Consider the following 18,273-nt stretch of genomic DNA (forward strand, 5'->3'; position numbering starts at 1 on the left):
AGTTACCAGTGTAGATCTGAAGCCCCTTTACCTAATTTGAGAATTTCAGTTGTCATCTCAATCATCATGTGATCACTATTAGATAAGTATTCATGCACAATTGGCTTGTTAATTAAATCTGCCTTATTCCTTGTTATTTAAACTATTATCTGTTTCTCCTTGTTTGCCTGCAACATATTGTTGCAGTAATATCTTCAACACATAAGAAATTCACCATATTTTCCTATTTATACAAAAGTTAAATTCCTCTTTTAAAACAAATTTGCTGTTTTGACATACGGAACAGACAGACCAAGTACATCATTCTCTGAATGTGGAAATACAGATAGACAATAATGAAGGTGGCATTTGGCACATTTGTTTTCGTCGGAGTTAGGATACAGGAGTTAGGATGTCGTATTACTGCTGTACAAGACATGACTAAGGCCACATTTGAAGTACTACATACAGTTCTGGTTACTCATTTACAGGGAGTGATTAAACTGGAGAGTGCACTAAAAAGGAATTATGAGTATGTTACTGGGATTAGACTTTGGTGAGCAGCACATTGCATTGTTACAAGGTGGAGACACAAGGAACTTCAGATGCTGGAACAAATAAAATGCTGGAAGAACTCAGCAGGTCAGGAAATATCATTGGAAGGAAATAGACAATTGATGTTTTGAGTCAAGAGCTTCTTCTGGTGTTACTCTGCATTAAAAATACTGTGCGTTGGTACTGCAAAGTGAACGTTCAGAGAAACAGATATAATGTCAACAAAGCAACTTGTTAATCCTTAACATATTGCTTTTCATATTATAGTATGGGGATTCTGAAGATAAATTACCGTACTAGCCACAGGCCTCTGATACACTCACAACCATATTATTCGGCTAGTCCAGTTACGTCAGGGAAACAAGTGACAACGATAATTACCCGGTCGTCCAGGTTTTGCTCTATTAAAGTTTTAGTTTTTTCATTTTCCATAGAGTTGAGAATGGATCTGAACATTGCAATTATGAGAAAACATCATAACTTCCAAGGAAAAGCAACATGCTTAATTGGCACCCACTCTCACCACCACCAATGCACAAAGGCTATAGCGTCTATCATATATAAAATGTATCAGAGCAATTATAGCTGCTATCCATGCAACCTTGACCTAGAAGAGCAAAAGCAATAGATTTGTAGGTATAGCATTGGCCCACAATCTCCTTCCTAAATCATACATCATCCACATTTGGAAACACATTCCTTCATCACTGTTGTTCAAATGCTTCATAAGAAAGTTGTCAGATTTTTGGATCATTGGGCTCTCTTCCTGGGAAGGTGAAGGAAGGTAGGACCTGTACAGAAGAGACAGTTTACACCTGAATTGTTGGGGGTGGGGGGGTGGTGAAACGAGAGTTGCAGGATGATGAAAACCAAAGTTTCAGGACAGTTAGTACAGATAGTGAAAAGGCTGTAGTGACAGATGTTGTTAAGACCTCAGAGAAAGTCAGGAATCAAAATGTTGAGCATGGTGCAACTTATGTTCTGAGCTGTGTATATTTCAACACAAGAAGTATTGTAGGAAAGGCAGATAAGCTCAGAGTATGCATCAACACATGGAATTATGATATTGTAGCTATTAGTGAGATTTGGTTGAGGAAGGACTGGACTAGCACCTCAGTATTCTGGGATCCTGTTGTTTTAGACATGACAAAGCAGGAGGTATTAAAGTGGGATGGGTGGTGTTACTAGTCCGTGAAAATGTCACGGCAGTGCTCTGTCTGAAGACTGAAGAACTTGAGTAGTGAGGCTTTGTGGGTGGAAATGAGGAATAAGAAAGGCATGACAATATTACTGGAGCTATACAGACCATCCACTAGTCCATGGGGTTTAAAAGAACACATTTGTAGAGAGATCGTACACTTTTGCAAGAAACAAAAGGTTGTGACAGTAGGTAATTTTAACTTTTGACATATTGACTGGGACTCCCCATATTGTAAAAGGACTAATTGGTATAAAGTGTGTCAAAAGCATTCAGAGTAGTTTCCTTAATCAGTACATAGAAGGCTGAAAGAAGGTGTGAGTTTGCCTAGGCTGATAAAGTGAAGGAGAATCCTAAGGAATTCTAGTAATATGTGAACAGCAAAAAGATTACAAGCGATGCAAGAGATGGGGGAGATCTTCAATGGACTTTTTTTATACCTGTATTTACATGGAAGATACAGATGTCTATAGAAGCAAGGCAAAGTAATAGTGAGGTCATGAATCCTATACTGATTACAGAAGAGGAGGTATTTGCTGTCGTCAGACAAGTTCGTGTGGATAAATCCCCAGGGTGTTCCACATGGTAGGCTTACTCAGAAAGTCAGAAGGCACGGGATCCAGGGAAGTTTGGCTAGGTGGATTCAGAATTGGCTTGCCTGCAGAGAGCAGAGGGTCATGGTGGAGGGAGTACATTCAAATTGGAGGGTTGTGACTAGTGGTGTTCCACAAGGATCAGTTCTGGGACCTCTACTTTTCATGATTTTTATAAGCAACTTGGGTGTGGGGGTAGAAGGGTAGGTTGGCAAGTTTGCAGATGACATAAAGGTTGGTTGTATTGTGGATATTGTAGAATATTGTCGAAGATTGCAGAGAGACATTGATAGGATGCAGAAGTGGGCTGAGAAGTGGCAGATGGAGTTCAACTGGAGAAGTGTAAAGTGATACACTTTGGAAGGACAATCTCCAAGGCAGAGTACAAACTAAATGCCAGGATACTTGGTAGTGTGGAGGAGCAGAGGTATCTGGGGGTACATGTCCACAGATCCCTGAAAGTTGCCTCTCAGGTAGATAGGAGGGTTAAGAAAATTTATAGGGTGTTAACTTTCATAAGTTGAGGGATAGAGTTCAAGAGTCGCGAGGTAATAATGCAGATCTATAAAACTCTGGTTAGGCCAGACTTGGAGTATGTACTATGTCCAATTCTAGTTGCCTCACTATAGGAAAGATGTGGAAGCATTGGAAAGGGTACATAGGAGATTTACCAGGATGCTGCCTGGTTTAGAGAGTATGCATTATGATCAGAGATTAAGGGAACTAAGGCTTTACTCTTTGGAGAGAAGGAGGATGCGAGGAGACATGATAGAGGTGTACAAGATATTAAGAGGAATAGACAGAGTGGACGGACAGCGTCTCTTCCCCAGGGCACCACTGCTCATTACAAGAGGACATGGCTTTAAGGTAAGGGGTGGGAAGTTCAAGGGGGATATTAGAAGAAGGTTTTTTACTCAGAGAGTGGTTGGTGCGTGGAATGCACTGGCTGAGTCAGTGGTGGAGGCAGATACACTAGTGAAATTTACGAGACTACTAGACAGGTATATGGAGGAATTTAAGGTGGTGGTTTATATGGGAGGCAGGGTTTAAGGGTCAGCACAACATTGTGAGCTGAAGGGCCTGTAATGTGCTGTACTATTCTATGTTCTATAAGATGTTCCTTTGGACAATGAGGGAGGCAAGTGCAGAAATTACAGCAGCCCAAGCAGGGATAGAAACATTGAAACCCTACAGCACAGTACAGGCCCTTTGGCCCACAAAGCTGTGCCAAACATGTCTTACCATGATGGAGCTGGCTGAGTTTACAACTTGCTGCAGCTCCTTCTGATCCTGTGCAGTGGCTGCCCCATACCCAACAATGATGCAACCAGTTAGAATGCTCTCGACGGTACATCTATAGATATTTGCGAGTGTCTTTGATGACATACCAATTCACCTCAAGCTCCAAAAGTAATGACTACTGTCATGCCTTCTTTGTAACTGCATCAATATGTTGTGCCCTGGATCATCCTCAGAGATGATAATACCCAGGAACTTGAAACTGCTCACCCTTTCCTCTTCAGATCCCTTGATGAGCACTGGCTTGTGTTACCTCTACTTCTTCAATCAATTTCTTGGTCTTACTAACATTGAGTGCAAGTTTGTTATGGTGACACCACTCAACCAGCTGATCAAACTCACTTCTCTATACCTCCTTGTCACCATCTGAAATTCTACCCACAATAGTTGTGTCATCATCAAATCTAGAGATGGTGTTTGAGTTGTGCTGAGCCACACATTCGTAAGTGTAGAGAGTAGAACAGTGTGCAAAGCAAACTGCCTTGAGGTGTGCCACTGTTGATTGTCAGTGACGAGGAGATGTTATTTCCGATCCAAACAGATAGTAGTCTCCCAGTAAGGAAGTTAAGGATCCAATTACAGAGGGAGGTGGTACAGAAGCCCTGGTTTTGGAGCTTGTTGATTAGATCTTGATTAGATATGATTGTGTTGAACACTGAACTGGAGTTAATAAACAGCAGCCTGAAGTAGGTATTAATATTGTCCGGCTGATCAAAGGCCAAATAGAGAGTCTGTGAGATTGCATTGTTGTAGACCTATTGTGGTAGTAAGCAAATTGCAATGGGACCAGGTCCTTCCTCAGGCAGGAGTTGATTCTGACCATGACCAACCTCTCAAAGCACTTCATCATGTTAGATATGAATGCCACTGGGTGATGAGGCATTGACGCAGCTCACCATGCTCTTCTTGGGCTCTGGTAAAATTACCACCCTTTTGAAGCAGGTGGGAACCTCCAACTGCAGCAGTGAAAGACTGAAGAGGTCCTTGAACACACCTGCCAGTTAGTTGGCAAAGGTTTCCCTGGTACACCAGCAGGGCTCGATGCCTTGCAAAGATTCACCTTGTTCTGACATCTGAAAGATGATCTGACATGGCTTCTAAGATAGGAATCACAGGGTCACCAGATGCTGCAGGGATTCTCACAGGTGTAGTTTTATTCTCTCTTTCAAAGTCTGCTCATCTGGGAGAGAAGCATTATAGCAATTCATGATGTTATCGCTTTGTAGAAGGTAACTCAGGGAGTCATCTTCGAATCTGAATTAATATGCCACAGTTGTCACTGACTTCATTAAAACCTGTGAGGATGAGTGTGTGCCTTCAAAAACATACTGGACATACCCAGACCAAAATTCTGCCAAAGCTGATGTGTAACTGATTCTGTCTCTAACCTCAGTCAGAGTTGTTTTTCACCTTTAAAATAGCTTTCCATAGGTCATACCTTGACTTTTTGTATAGTTCTGAATCACCGGTCTTGAATACCACAGATCTAGCCCTCAGCAGACTACGAATCACGAGGTGCTTCCAGGGTTTTTGGTTTGGGTATGTCCAGTATGTTCCTGAAGGCACACACATCTTCACAGGTTTTAATAAAGTGAGTGACAACTGTGGCATATTAATTCAGGTTTGAAGATGACTCCCTGAATATTGTTCAGTCCATCAACTCAAAGCAGTCCTGTAAGCTACTCCTCCACCTCCCTTGACCATACTTTCATGGTCCTCACCACTGGTGCTACAGTCTTCAGTCTCTACCTATACACCAGTAGTAGTACAGCCAGGTAATCAGACTTTCCAAAGTGTGGGCATCAGCACAGTAAGTGTTCTTGATGGTGGTGTAACAGTGTTCATGTGTATTGGCTCCTCTGGTGCCACAGGTGATATGTTGGTTGGTAGTTATTCAGAGATTTCTTCAAGATGGCCTGGTTGAAATCTCCCACAATGACAGGAAAGGCATCAGGGTGCCTGCTGATTACATTGCTCAACCTGCTCAGTGCCCGTGAAACATTGACATGAGGTGGAATGTACAATTCTAGTAGGAAACACCCTCAGCAGATAAAATGTATGTCATTTGACCACTAAATTTTCCAGGTTGAGTAAGCAGGACTGTATCATACTTGCCAAATTTGTGCACAATTTAAGTTAATCATAAAGCATACTCCTCTTCCTCTGCCTTTAAAAGTCTAAGCTGTCCTGTCTTTCTGGAGAATGGTGAAGCCATTGGACTGCATTCTCAAACAATCCCAGTATAATCACATTCTTTAACCGCAGCTGGGCTGACTTCCCAAGAATTGCAGTGTAAGGCAAGTGGGGTTATTTAATTGGAATTCTTTCAAACCAGACAATGTAGCTAAGTTATTTAGCTCAAGGAAGCTTGCACATCAGTTAGCTGACTTGCTAATAGTTGGAAGCTTTGTGTGCTCAGCAAGTCAGCTTCACTGCAAAGCTTTTAAACCATTTATGAAGAAAAGGTATCTGAAAATATCATCTATGTATCAAGTCATCTAATTGGCAAAAATGTATAAATGGAGACAGTAGTAAGGCCTGTGCTGATCAACGATATCTTTAACTTCCCATTTTGGCAATCTGAGGTATCCACCTGGTTCAAGCAGGCTTCAATTATACTGGAGCCTAAGAACATGGTAAATTGCCTCAGTGACTATCGTCCAGTAGCACTTACATCATATTTTAAGAAGATGGTAATGAAACATATCAAAACCTGTCTGAGAAGTGACTTGGCCCCTCTCCAGTATGTCTACCTGCATAACAGGTCAACAGCAGAAGCCATTTTATTGGCTCTTCACTCAACCTTGGAATATCTGGACAGTAAAGATGTGTATATCAGGATGTTCTTTATCAACAACAACTCAGTATTCAATATTATCATCCCCTCAAAACTGATCAATAGGCTTTAAGACCTTTGCCTCAATATCTCTTTGTGCAATTTGATACTTGATTTCCTCACTTGCAGGCCCCAGTTAGTTTGGATTGGCAACAACACCTCCTCCACAATCTCCATCAGTATGAGCGCGCCTTAAGGCTCTGTGCTTAGCCCCCTGCTCTACTCACTTTACATTTATGATTGTGTGGCAAGCACAACTCCAATGCCATATTTAAGCTTCTGTATGGTGCACAATAACAACCAGTCACTCAGTGTCAGCAAAGTCAAAGAGCTGATTACCGACATCAATAGGAGGATACCAGATGTTCATGAGCCTGTCCTCATCAGGGGATCAGAGACAGAGAGGGTAAGCAACTTTAAATTCCAGAGGACCTGTCCTGGGCCCAGAATGTGTGAGTAATTACAAAGAAAATACTCCAGTGCCTCTACTTCCTTAGAAGTTAGCAAAGATTTGGCATGATATCTAAAACTTTGACAAACTTCTATAGATGTGTGAGGGAGAGTTTATTGACTGGCTGCATCACAACCTGCAGTGGAAACATCCAATACCCTTGAACAAAAAAAATATATAAAGAGTAGTAGATATTGCCCAGTCCATCACTGAAAAACCCCTCCCACCATTGAGTACATTTATAGGAGCGCTGTTGCAGGAAATTAACATCCATCATCGGGGAACCCACCACCCAGGTCATGCTCTCTTCTCACTGCTACCATCAGGAGAAAGGCACAAGAGCCTCAGAACTCACATCACAAGAGGCAGAAACAGTTGTCACCCCTCAACCATCCGGCTCTTGTACCAGTAGGGCAACTTCATGTGCCTCTCACTGATCTGATCCCACAACCTATGGATCCACATTCAAGGACTCTTTGTCTCATGTTCACGATATTTATTGCTGATTTATTTATTATTATCATTTCATTTTTTTTCTTTTGTATTTGCAAGGTTTGCTGTCTTTTGCACATTAGTTGTTTGTCCACCCTGTTGTGTGTGGCCACAGACTTCGTTGGAGGTTAAGTCCATGGTACATTTAAAGTGGAAGTTGATTATTTCCTGATCTGTCAGGGCATTTAAGGATATGGTGAGAAGGCAAGTGCATGGGGGCTGAGTGCGATCTGGGATCAACCATGACAGAAAGGTGGAACAGACTTGATGGGCTGAATGGCCTAGTTCTGCTCCTATGTCTTATGGTCTTATGGTCTAATAAGATCATACATGATTTGACAGTATCTTTAACTCTATATTCCTATCTTATCTGGTTAAATGGTCACCATCTGGCTTATCAAGTATCTATCTCTTGCATTAAAAATAGTTCTATTAATCTTCTTTCAAACCCCCTTGAAGAAAATCTCTCTACTCTCCAAAATAATTGCTTCATCTTACATGAATGACATCTTATTCTTAAACAGTCACCTGTAGCTCTAGATTCTTGTAGGAGAAAGCATTCTCTCCATATTCACTCTGTTAAGACACACAGAATTTCAAGATTTTCCAATCAAATGCCCTATCATTATTTTTAACCTTTATTGTATACTGGAGGTTGTCTAATTTGATCCTATAAGGCACCTTGCTTACTCTAGCTATAAGTCTGAGTATTTCTCTGGACTTTTTCATCATATGAATATCTCTACATCATAAAGAAATGAATATTAAATATTCCAGACATAGTTTTATCAGTGCCCTATATAACTGAAGCATATCTCCATGTTCTTCTAGTAAATTAGAAATAGCTTTCCTAGCTCTTACAGTATTGTCATTTTAGACTTTTGTCAATTATGTAGAACACCAAGCAAAATCAGACTGCTGGGGGAGCTCAGTGAGTTGGCAGCACTTGTGGAGGGAAGTAAACATTCAACATTTTGAGTCGAGCTTAAGTCCAAATGAAGGGTCTCAACCCAAAACATCAGCTGTCTATTTTCCACCATAAATGCTGCCTTACCTGCTGAGTTCCTCCAACTTTCTGAAGAAAGATGCTTTCATCAGATTCCATCATTTGCAGTATCTTGTGTCTCCATGTAGGATATGAACGTCCCTTTAGATCTCAGAATTCTCACTATACAGGTAATATATATTTTTTTACTTTTTATGCCAAAATGGACAACTGAATATTTTCTGAGATTTAATTCATTTGTTATATCTATGCCTATCAATTAGTTACACTGCACATTTGCTGGTCTTTTTCTTTAAACACACCAGCTTCATGAGTGTTACTTTCACAGTGTCTTATTGTATTTCTCATCAATTTATTCTCATATTCTATTTACTAATGGTTCAATCTGCAGTCATTGTTTCTTGGATGAACAATAAGCGTATCTTGAAAATAAAAGCTAAAAGTACATGTGATGATATTGTTATGTCCGCAGCCCCCTCCTTTGTGAGAATCGCAAGAGCACTAGTTGAGGGGGGGTCAGTAGACCCAGGAAGTGGGAGAGAGAGAGACGTGCCAAATACCACATTCCACCAGGATGCAAAATAAGGCGACATTGACTATTGTCTCATGGAGACCACGTGTAAAACCCTCGGGCAAAATGGGCTGGTTGAGAGAGAGATTGCATCATCCCAACCCGATTGACACCTGCGACCCCGTGAGGAAGTATAAAGGAGGGTCTGGGGGGGGGGGACAACCCCTTCAGACGCACCAAGAAGACACGATAGCGATCCCGTCATAGCGGGAGGCCATTTTGAAGAAAGCCACGTGCGTTAGATTCCGGGCCTGGAATCTGTGGCTGGAATCATGGAAAACTGCTTTTAACTAACATCGGGGGGAGCCTGCTCCCTTGATTCAACTCATTTGCTTCATAAAGACCCGGGCAAGTTTTCCTTTTCTCACCAATCTCTCTCTCTCTGTCCAACACATGAAACCCAGCGATTCCCAAAAGGCTGAAGCCTGCAGACTTCTGAGTGACTTTTATATTTCCAATGGACAATATATTATCCCCTAGACAACAGTAGAGCTTATTTCTTAATGATGATTATTACTATACCCACACTTTAGATTGAGTATTGACGACGTGCATTATCTGAATGTTTGTATTAACCTTACTTTTGTGCCCCTTTATAAATAAAAACGTTTGAAAATAGTGCCATCAGACTTCAATGGACCTCTCTATCTTTGCTGGTAAGTGATCCAGTTATGGGATATGTAACAATATTAAAACTGATGGAAGAAATAACATATCTCAGAAGTAAAAAGAAGCTAACATAAACAAGAGCACACAAACAATGTTGCAAGCTCCCTAACAACATATAGCAAAATGTTTATATGATATCAACAAAATAACAATCTATGAAAATGATGTGGGGAATATATGAAATAAGAATATTGAGATCATATTAGAATAATAGAAATAAAAGGACATTGGAATATTTTCATTCACCTTTACAGAGTTAAGGAATTCTTCAAAGGCTATGAATAACGAGGTAACCACATCCATTAATAAGATAATGGTTATTGAGAAACCACTAAGGAATATCCAGAATTGAAATAAAGTATTAAGTAATATTTGAGATACTCAAAACAAATCAGCAGTGATTGATTGCCATGACTTCACTGGACACTTGGCAGCAACCCTTTTATATTTATAGAAGTTCTACAGAAGCAACAGCAGTTTATATGGAGTGAAATATTTGCAAGGTGTACTTTGCACTAAGCACTGCATGTCTTTCCAAAACTGCGAAGTACTTCAATGGTTTTAATGGCTAGAAGAATTGTGCACTTGTGACTGGGTTGATATACATATACTGAGTCACTTATTTATATTCCTGGTAAACTCTATTATCTTAAGTTTTGCATTCAATTCACTAATCTATAATCCATGTGATGTGATGAGATTCCAAGCCTCGGATGTTTAAAACCATTATCTTTGTTCCTGATTTATCTTATCAGACAAATGAAATAAAAGCAACGTTATCAGGACAAGATATATTCTGCTATAGCAGAAAATTTATTTTACGGTCTTTAATAACAGCTTTTATCAGTTAGAACAACAAATATTTTCTTAAGTAAAATGTGTGTTGATCAAACTAAATACTAGGGTTATGAAGCTGAAGTTCATCATTTATGATCATGCATGGGTATATTCATATTGATCCTAAAGTACATAGTGGACTGAAATCATTCTGTGCCTAAATGTTTGTTTGCGCATTTGGCTGTAATGAAGATCTGCTGTTCCTATAGGTTAATCATGATCTTCAGCCACAAGTTTGAGCAATAATTCAAAATCCTTTAATCATTACTAAACTCAGAAGCCATTTTGCACAGTTAATGGCTGAAGATGAAATTAAGTATTTATTGTTGAAATTACATGATAACGTGTTGATGTTTTCTGTTTCCACTCAAATTCTGGGACCTGATGCTTTTTTATTGGTAATTCGGTTTTTCTCTAAATTATGCTCCACGTTAATGTAGTTGATAAATTTTGAGAAAATAGGAGAGGCAGCAATGACATAACAGAGTTATAATTTATCTAAGCAACACACACAAAATGCTGGACGAATTCAGCAGGCCAGGCATCTATGGTAAAGAATGTTTCGGGCAGAGATCCTTCAACAGAGCTGGAAATAAAAAATGAGAAGTCAGAGTAAGAAGATGCGGGGAGGGGAGGAAGAAGTACAAGGTAGTAGGTGATTGGTGAAATAAGAAGTGGGAGGGGTTAAGTAAAGAGCTGGGAAGTAAATTGATGAAAGAGATAAAGGGCAGGAGAAGGGGGAATCTGACAGGAGAACACAAAAGGCAATGGAAGAAAGGGAAGGGGGTGCAGCACCAGAAGGAGATGATGGGCAGGAAAAGAGAAAAGGTAAGAAAGGGAAAAGGGAATGGGGAATGGTGAAGGGAGGGCATGCATTACTGGAAGTTGAGAAACTGATGTTCATGCCATCAGGTTGGAGGCTACCGGGAGAGAGTATAAAGTGTAGCTCATTCAACCTGAACATGGCCTCATTGCAGCAGTAGAGGCTATTGACTGACATGTCTGAATGGGAATGGGAAGTGGAATTAAAATGGATAGCCTCTAGTAAATCCCCTTTTTCCAGTGGACAGAGCATAGGTACATGGCGAAGTGATCTCCCAAGGTTTGTCCGGTCTCACTGATATGCAGGAGACTACACAGGGACCACTGGATACAGTAGATGACACCACCAGACTCAGAAGTGAAGAATAGCCTCACCTGAATAGACAGTTTGGGGTCTTGAATGGTAGTGAGGGAGGAGGTGTAGCACTTGTTCCACTTACAAGGATGTGCCAAAAGGGAGATCAGTGGGAAGGAATGAATAGACAAGGGGGTCATGTAGGCAATGATCCCTGAAGAAAGCAGAAAGTGGAGGCAGGGAAGGAATGATGTGCTTGGTGCTGGAATCCTGTTGGATATGGCAGAAGATACAGAGAATTATGTGCCTGATGTGGAGGTTGGTGGGATGGTAGGCGAGGCAAGAGGAACCCTGTCCCTGGTGGGGTGGTGGGTGGATGGGGTAAGGGCTGACATGCGCAAAATGGAAGAGATGGCATTGAGGGCAACATTGATGATGAAGGAAAGAGGACATCTCCTTCATTTTGGAATGAAAAGCCTCATCCTGAGAGCAGATCCAGAAGAGATGGAGGAATTGAGAGAATGGGATGGCATTTTTACAAATACCAGAGTAGAAAGAGGTATAGTCCAGATACAGTGGCTATAAAGTGTATTCACCCCCCACACTTTGGAAAGTTTTCATGTTTTATTGTTTTACAGCATTGAATGGGGGTGGGATGTGAATACTTATGCAATGAATTATTTTGTGTTTTATGGTTATAATTAATTTATATCATTTTGTAGATATCTGTTTTCACTTTGACATAAAAGAGTCTTTTATTAGTGTCAAAAAATCTAAATTAAATCCAGTCATTAAATATTGTAAAACAATAAAACATGAAAATTTCCAAAAGGGGGAGTGTGAATAATTTATATAGGCACTGTAGCTGTGAGAGTCAGTGGGTTTATAAAAGACATCTCCAGAGAGAAAGACAGAAAAAATCAAAAAAGGGGAGGGAGGAGCCAGAAATGTACCAGGTAAATTTGAGGGCAGGGTGGAAGTTGGAGGCAAAGTTGATGGTTGATGAGCTCTGTATGGGTGCAGGAAGCAGCACCAATGCAGTTGTCTATATAGCATAGGAAAAGTTGGGGAGTGATACCAATGTAGGCTTGGAATATAGACCGTTCCACGTAGCCAACAAAAAGGCAGGCACCCGTGGGACCCATGTGACTGCCCATGGCTACACCTTTTGTTTGAAGAAAGTGTGAGGAACTGAAGGAGAAAATATTGAGAGTGAGGACCAGTTGCACCACACAGAGGAAAGTGCTGGTGGAGGGTAACTGGTTGAGTCTGCTGTCCAGAAAGAAACAGAGGGCTTTGAGGCCTTTCCTGGTGGGGGTCATTGGTGTATAGGGACTGGACATCCATAGTGACAAGAAGATGATCGTGGTTAGGGAACTTGAAATCATTGAAAAAAATCAAGAATATGTGAAGTGTAATGGATGTAGCTAGGAAGGGACTGAGCCAGGGGCAATAAAACTGAGTTGAGGTATGTAGATTTAAGTTCAGTAGGGAAGGAACAAGCAACAACAATGAACCTACCTTGGCAAGCAGGTTTGTGGATCTTGGATAGGAGGTAGAAACTGCAGGTGTGTGGTGAGGGAACTATGAGGTTGGTGGCAGCGGATGGGAGATCTCCAGAGTTAATAAGGTCAATGATGGGGTGGGAGACAATAGCCTGGTGCTCCTTAGTGAGGTCCTGTTCAAATGGTAATTAAGAGGTGTTTGACAGTTGTCACTTAGCTATTACTCTACAACTTCACAGAAACAAAATTTATTCTTTCTGAATATTGTGTTTTAGTGCCTTAACAGATTTTAAGGCAGACATTAATATGCATCAACTCAGATAAGATGGAAAGATACAGATGTGCTATGTTTCAGACTTCATCAGTCCTTTGCTCTAAACATGAACCAAGCGAATCCCAGAAATGAAACAAACAACCCTTGACTTCAAGGCAATATTTGAATGAGACTGGCATCAAAGTGCACTGGTAAAACTAAAGTTAATAGGCACCTAGAGGAAATCATTCCAAACACTGGAAATAAATCTCAGTAGGCTGAACAGTCATAGCTAAAGTGTGTGTACATCCGTTGAAGTAGTAATTGTGCTGGATTGTGAAGAGTGAAAGTATCTTGAACAAAGTCCCCTCTTCCTACTTACCCTATCAGCCCTCATGCAGCCAATCACCATTTCCCATTAGGAGTGAACTGCTGAGTACCTTTAGTATGTAACAATGTGCTGAATATTAAGCATTCTGTATAGTGTTCAAGGTCTTGAAGTCGCAAGCACACTTATTGTTTCCTATATGTTGGCGTTTTTTCAGGTGCTCCCTAGTTTTCATGGATGTTTTCTATCATTTCCAAATGCCATTTTAAATTCATCATTGCCTTCAATGTACCAGCAGATCCTTTGGTCGATTGAAGAAAAAGCAATTGGATGATTAAAAGCTCAGTCTCTTGGAAAGCAGTTTTATATACATATGAGATTTGGACTACTCACAGCAAATATTTGAAAACTGTAAAAATATTGCAAATGTTGTTTCAGTAGGATCCTCCAAATTCACTAGAAACTCTACTGTATCAATATCAGCGTTTTCTCCAACGGGGAGACATTCATCTAATTATACTCATCCAGCTCCAGTGGACAAGTCACATCATTTACATGTCCAACAAAGACTCCTAAGTAATATTCTGTCATGAGCAGTGATTACTAGATGTAAAGATAAAAGTGTGTGTGCAAGGTCTCTTTGAAACAATGCAACATCCCCCTCTTATTCTTGAGAATTTGTGGAGGAAATTCACTTTCATGCATTGCGAGCAGATGGAAGTCCTTTGTAAGAGGCAGAAGACGCACAGCCTATCAAAACACACATCCATCCTGTCAGGCATTTCCTGTTGTCTGAGGAAAAGTTTATGAGTTTCATGTCAGTTCATCTGTCACATCAAAATCCAAGCAATTGGAATGAAGACATCACTCTCAATTACAAGAGATTATTTAAGAAAAAGATATAGTGTAGGACCAGGTTCAAAAGGACAGAGGAGGGAGGTAATACACATATTGAGATATATAGCAGGTGAATGTTCTTTCTTTCATCTTTCTTAATTGAACAAAGTAATTTAACAGTATGTGAACCTGAATCTAGGAATTTAGTACCATGCTCGTATTGCTCAATTCTGTGGCAATTTCCAAACTTGTAGCCTTCATTATACTAATAGAATTCTACCTCCTTTCAGCAAGCTTGGTGACATCCTTCAGGCCTTTCAGTTCCCAGCACAACTGAGTGAGAGTTATTAAACTGAAAGAAGTAAGAAACAGTAAGGAACTCAGTAGATTGAGCAGCAAAGAGATCATCTTTGCTTGGAACTCCATGTTCTATCTGTCCTCTGTCTTGTACTCAGTTCTGGAATTCACACTGCCCCTTTAAATAAAGGAAACTAAAACTGAGTGATACTAGCTTGCCCATGTAACTTAATTAATTGGGGAACTGTATGGTGATCTGGTATGTAGGTAAAATGCCATTAACCAAAGTGCTGCCAAGTGTTTTGATGCTAACAGCCCCTTCGAACCAAACCTTCATTCAATTCCATCACCCAAGCAGCACCAATATCACAACTAGCACTACCACTACTACTGGTTTGTTGGAAAACTAAAATTCAGTCCTTCATGAAAGGGAAGATGACATGAAGTAGGCTATATGAACTGATTCAGAGCCAAGAATGCAAGTGCTGAGCCAGGACATTTATGGGCAAAAGTTTGCCTAGGTAACAAAAGAAATTATTTATTATTTTTATCTAACAGTGAAAAGAAAGTACACTATCCTATTTAAATCATTAGCTAATACATAGATGAGTTCTGTAATATTGGAGTTTGATGCAATTTACTCCTCAATGACATGGAGAACTGAAAATATAATTCAAATATTATACTTGATTTTAGATCTAATTCCATCAGGAAAATTGTTGTTTGTTACAATCACTTGCAGAGCAAATGGTAGATTTTTTTCTTAAAACTGTTTAAACAGATATCACTGGCATAAAAAAATCCCTTCCATTCACAATGTAGATGATAACCTCTTAATGACTGCTATGTTGTAAAACCATTTAACAGCTTGTGGATAGAAGAATTTACAAACCAAGCTAATAGCTTCCAACTTAATGAACAGATTGGGGAAAAACAATTTAAAGAAATACTAGATCTCCTATGATGTAGCTGATGGGTAACCAAAAAGAAAAGCGCGCAGCTTCAGATGCATACCATGATCCTGGTGCAGTGTAAATGCAACAGCTTTTCTAATGTATTGCAGAAATTTATCACAGATATCCAGAAATTTAAAACAAGACTCTATTCTGTCAGAATCAAAACAAACTCGAATACTTGGAAGGGATCTAGAAATTTTGGGTAGACTGTGTGGAAAGGGGAATGGGAAATCAGATTAATCATCACCGTTGTTTCGGAATAGCTTCTTCTCATCCACCATCAGATTTCTGAATGGACAATAAACATTATCTCACAACTTTTGCTCTCTTTTTGCAATATTTATTTTTTTAGTTAATTCTTACTGTAACTTGTAGCATACGTATTGCACTGCATCGCTGGCACAAAACAATAAATCACACAACATATGTCAGTGATGATACACCTGATTCTGATAATACGAGGGGTGGCCTAAGGTAGAAGGAGTCAATTTTAGAAAACCTAGCACACTTATTTTTCAACATAGTCCCCTCCTACATTTACACACTTAGTCCAGCAGTCATGGAGCATACGGATCTTGGATCTCCAGGAAGTGTCCACAGCAGAGGTGATTAATAAGTTTGTGGCCTGAGGCAGGAGGAGATGAGTTATACAGCTCTTGTTACATGCACATGCAATTTAACTCTTTGAATGATTATGCAAAAAGTTTGAAGTTAATAACTCATCAGTTGATAACTCATCCGGGTGATTGATAAGTTTGTGGCCTAAGGTATAAGATGAGTTCTTTTCAGTTCCGAGTGCCAGATCAGGATGAACTTTTATTTCAATGCCCCTTTCTTGCACTAACCCACCTTCACTTCAATCTATCAATGTCTATCTTGAGATTGACAGATTGAGTTATATTTCATAAGATCAGGCAAAATTACCTACCTCTACCTCTACTAACCTTTACTCTCTCAGTGCCAAAGAAATTAGTAAATGTGGAATTTGAAAATGGAGAATGGCTGCTAAACCCTTAACTTTTGTTGACCCAGATCTTTGGAGAGCTTAGGATTAGGGTCCTAGATGAAAATCAAGGCACTGGGATATTGTTTGAGAATAATATTTACTGATTTGAGTGGTGAGTTTTCTATCACATTGCCAATTTAATCCTTGTAAATGGTGCAAAGTAAGTAGATTGGTATTGCTTTACTGTTGTTTCCTTTTGAACATTTACAGTAAATAGAAAGAAATACAATAGAACCATTGATAAACCACACATGACACAGATGGACAAACAACAAATGTGTAAAAGACAATCAACTGTCCAAATACAAAAAGAAAAGGAAAAAAACAATAAATATCAACACAAGTTGTCGAGTCCTTAAAAGAGAGTCCATAGGTTGCAGAATCAATTCAGTGTTCGGGTGTTTGAAATTATCTCCTCTGGTTTAAGAGCCTGATGGTTGATGGGTATAACAGTTCCAAGTCCTGAGCTAAAGTAAAAAAAAACAGAATTTCGAATATCATGCTGCAGAGAAAGCACAGTGACGACAGTCACAAAATGTGCAAAGGTTACAATGAGGTAAATTGGGAGATCAAAAGTTCATCTTTTAGGAATAAAGGGTTTGTTCAAATATCTGATATCTGCAGGATTAAAACTGTCCTTGAGTATCCTTATAGAATCATGAAACTTTGACCTACTCAAATTGATATCATGTTGTGAAAGGTCCAGTTAATCCTCAAGACCAGGGGTTCCAAACCGGGGTCCACGGACCCCATGCTTAATGGTATTGGTCCATGGCATTAAAAAAAAAGCTCTGTATATCCATGACTGTGTTGCCACCCAGAGCCCCAATCTGCTAACGAAATTTGCTGATGACAGTACATTGATTGGTCTAATCCCAAATACTAACAAGGCAGCCTACAGAGAAGTCATCACCCAGACACAGTGGTGTCAAGAAAACAACCTCTCACTCAATGTCACAAAAACAAAGGAGCTGGTTGTAGACTACAGGAGGAATGGAGACAGGTTAACCTCTATTGACATCAGAGGATATGAGGTTAAGAGGGTGAATATCTTTAAGTTCCTCGGCATAGACATCACATGATCTGTACATATTGGCAGTGTGGTGAGAAAAGCACAACAGCACCTCTTTCACCTCAGATGAACGAAGAAGTTTGGTATGGGCCCCAAAATCCTAAGAACTTTCTATAGGGGCACAATCGAGAGCATCCTGACTGGTTGCATCACTGCCTGGTATGGGAACTGTACTTCGCTCAATCACAGGACTCTGCAGAGAATGGTGTGGTCAGCCCAGCGCATCTGTAAATGTGAACTTCTCACTATTCAGGACAATTACAAAGACAGGTGTGTAAAAAGGGCCTAAAGGATCATTGGACACCCAAGTCACCTCAACCACAAACTGTTCCAGCTGCTACCATCTGGGAAACGGTACCATAGCATAAAAGCCAGGATCAACATGCCAGCTTCTTCCACCAGGTCATCAATTAATT

The 18,273-nt window shown here is 40.1% G+C and overlaps 2 protein-coding genes across 22 annotated transcripts in view; one reads left to right on the plus strand and one right to left on the minus strand.

Annotated features, from left to right (window-relative positions):
• The window catches only part of LOC132399618 (coiled-coil domain-containing protein 178), a 310,549-nt gene that overhangs the window by 145,079 nt on the left and 147,197 nt on the right, over nucleotides 1-18,273 (minus strand). Inside the window, exon 19 of one of the 18 annotated variants that reach the window (XM_059980304.1) lies at nucleotides 17,094-17,252. The exons of the other annotated variants lie outside the window; for them this stretch is intronic. Coding sequence (XP_059836287.1) covers nucleotides 17,208-17,252 — 45 coding nt within the window. The 3' untranslated portion in view covers nucleotides 17,094-17,207. Of the gene's footprint in view, nucleotides 1-17,093; nucleotides 17,253-18,273 lie in introns of those variants that run through there. 18 annotated transcript variants of the gene reach the window in all.
• LOC132399677 (uncharacterized) overlaps nucleotides 11,080-18,273 on the plus strand; it is a 53,052-nt gene continuing 45,858 nt past the window's right edge. For 2 of the 4 annotated variants that reach the window (XR_009514039.1, XR_009514041.1), the window contains exon 1: nucleotides 11,080-11,314. Coding sequence is in view for 1 of the 4 variants with exons in the window: in XM_059980327.1 (XP_059836310.1) it covers nucleotides 11,198-11,314 (117 nt within the window). In the remaining 3 variants the exon portion in view is untranslated. Of the gene's footprint in view, nucleotides 11,315-13,906; nucleotides 14,044-18,273 lie in introns of those variants that run through there. The other 2 variants (XR_009514040.1, XM_059980327.1) reach the window with 2 other exon arrangements.

This window comes from Hypanus sabinus, chromosome 1 (assembly GCF_030144855.1).
Source record: "Hypanus sabinus isolate sHypSab1 chromosome 1, sHypSab1.hap1, whole genome shotgun sequence".
Classification (NCBI taxonomy): Eukaryota; Metazoa; Chordata; class Chondrichthyes; order Myliobatiformes; family Dasyatidae; genus Hypanus; species Hypanus sabinus.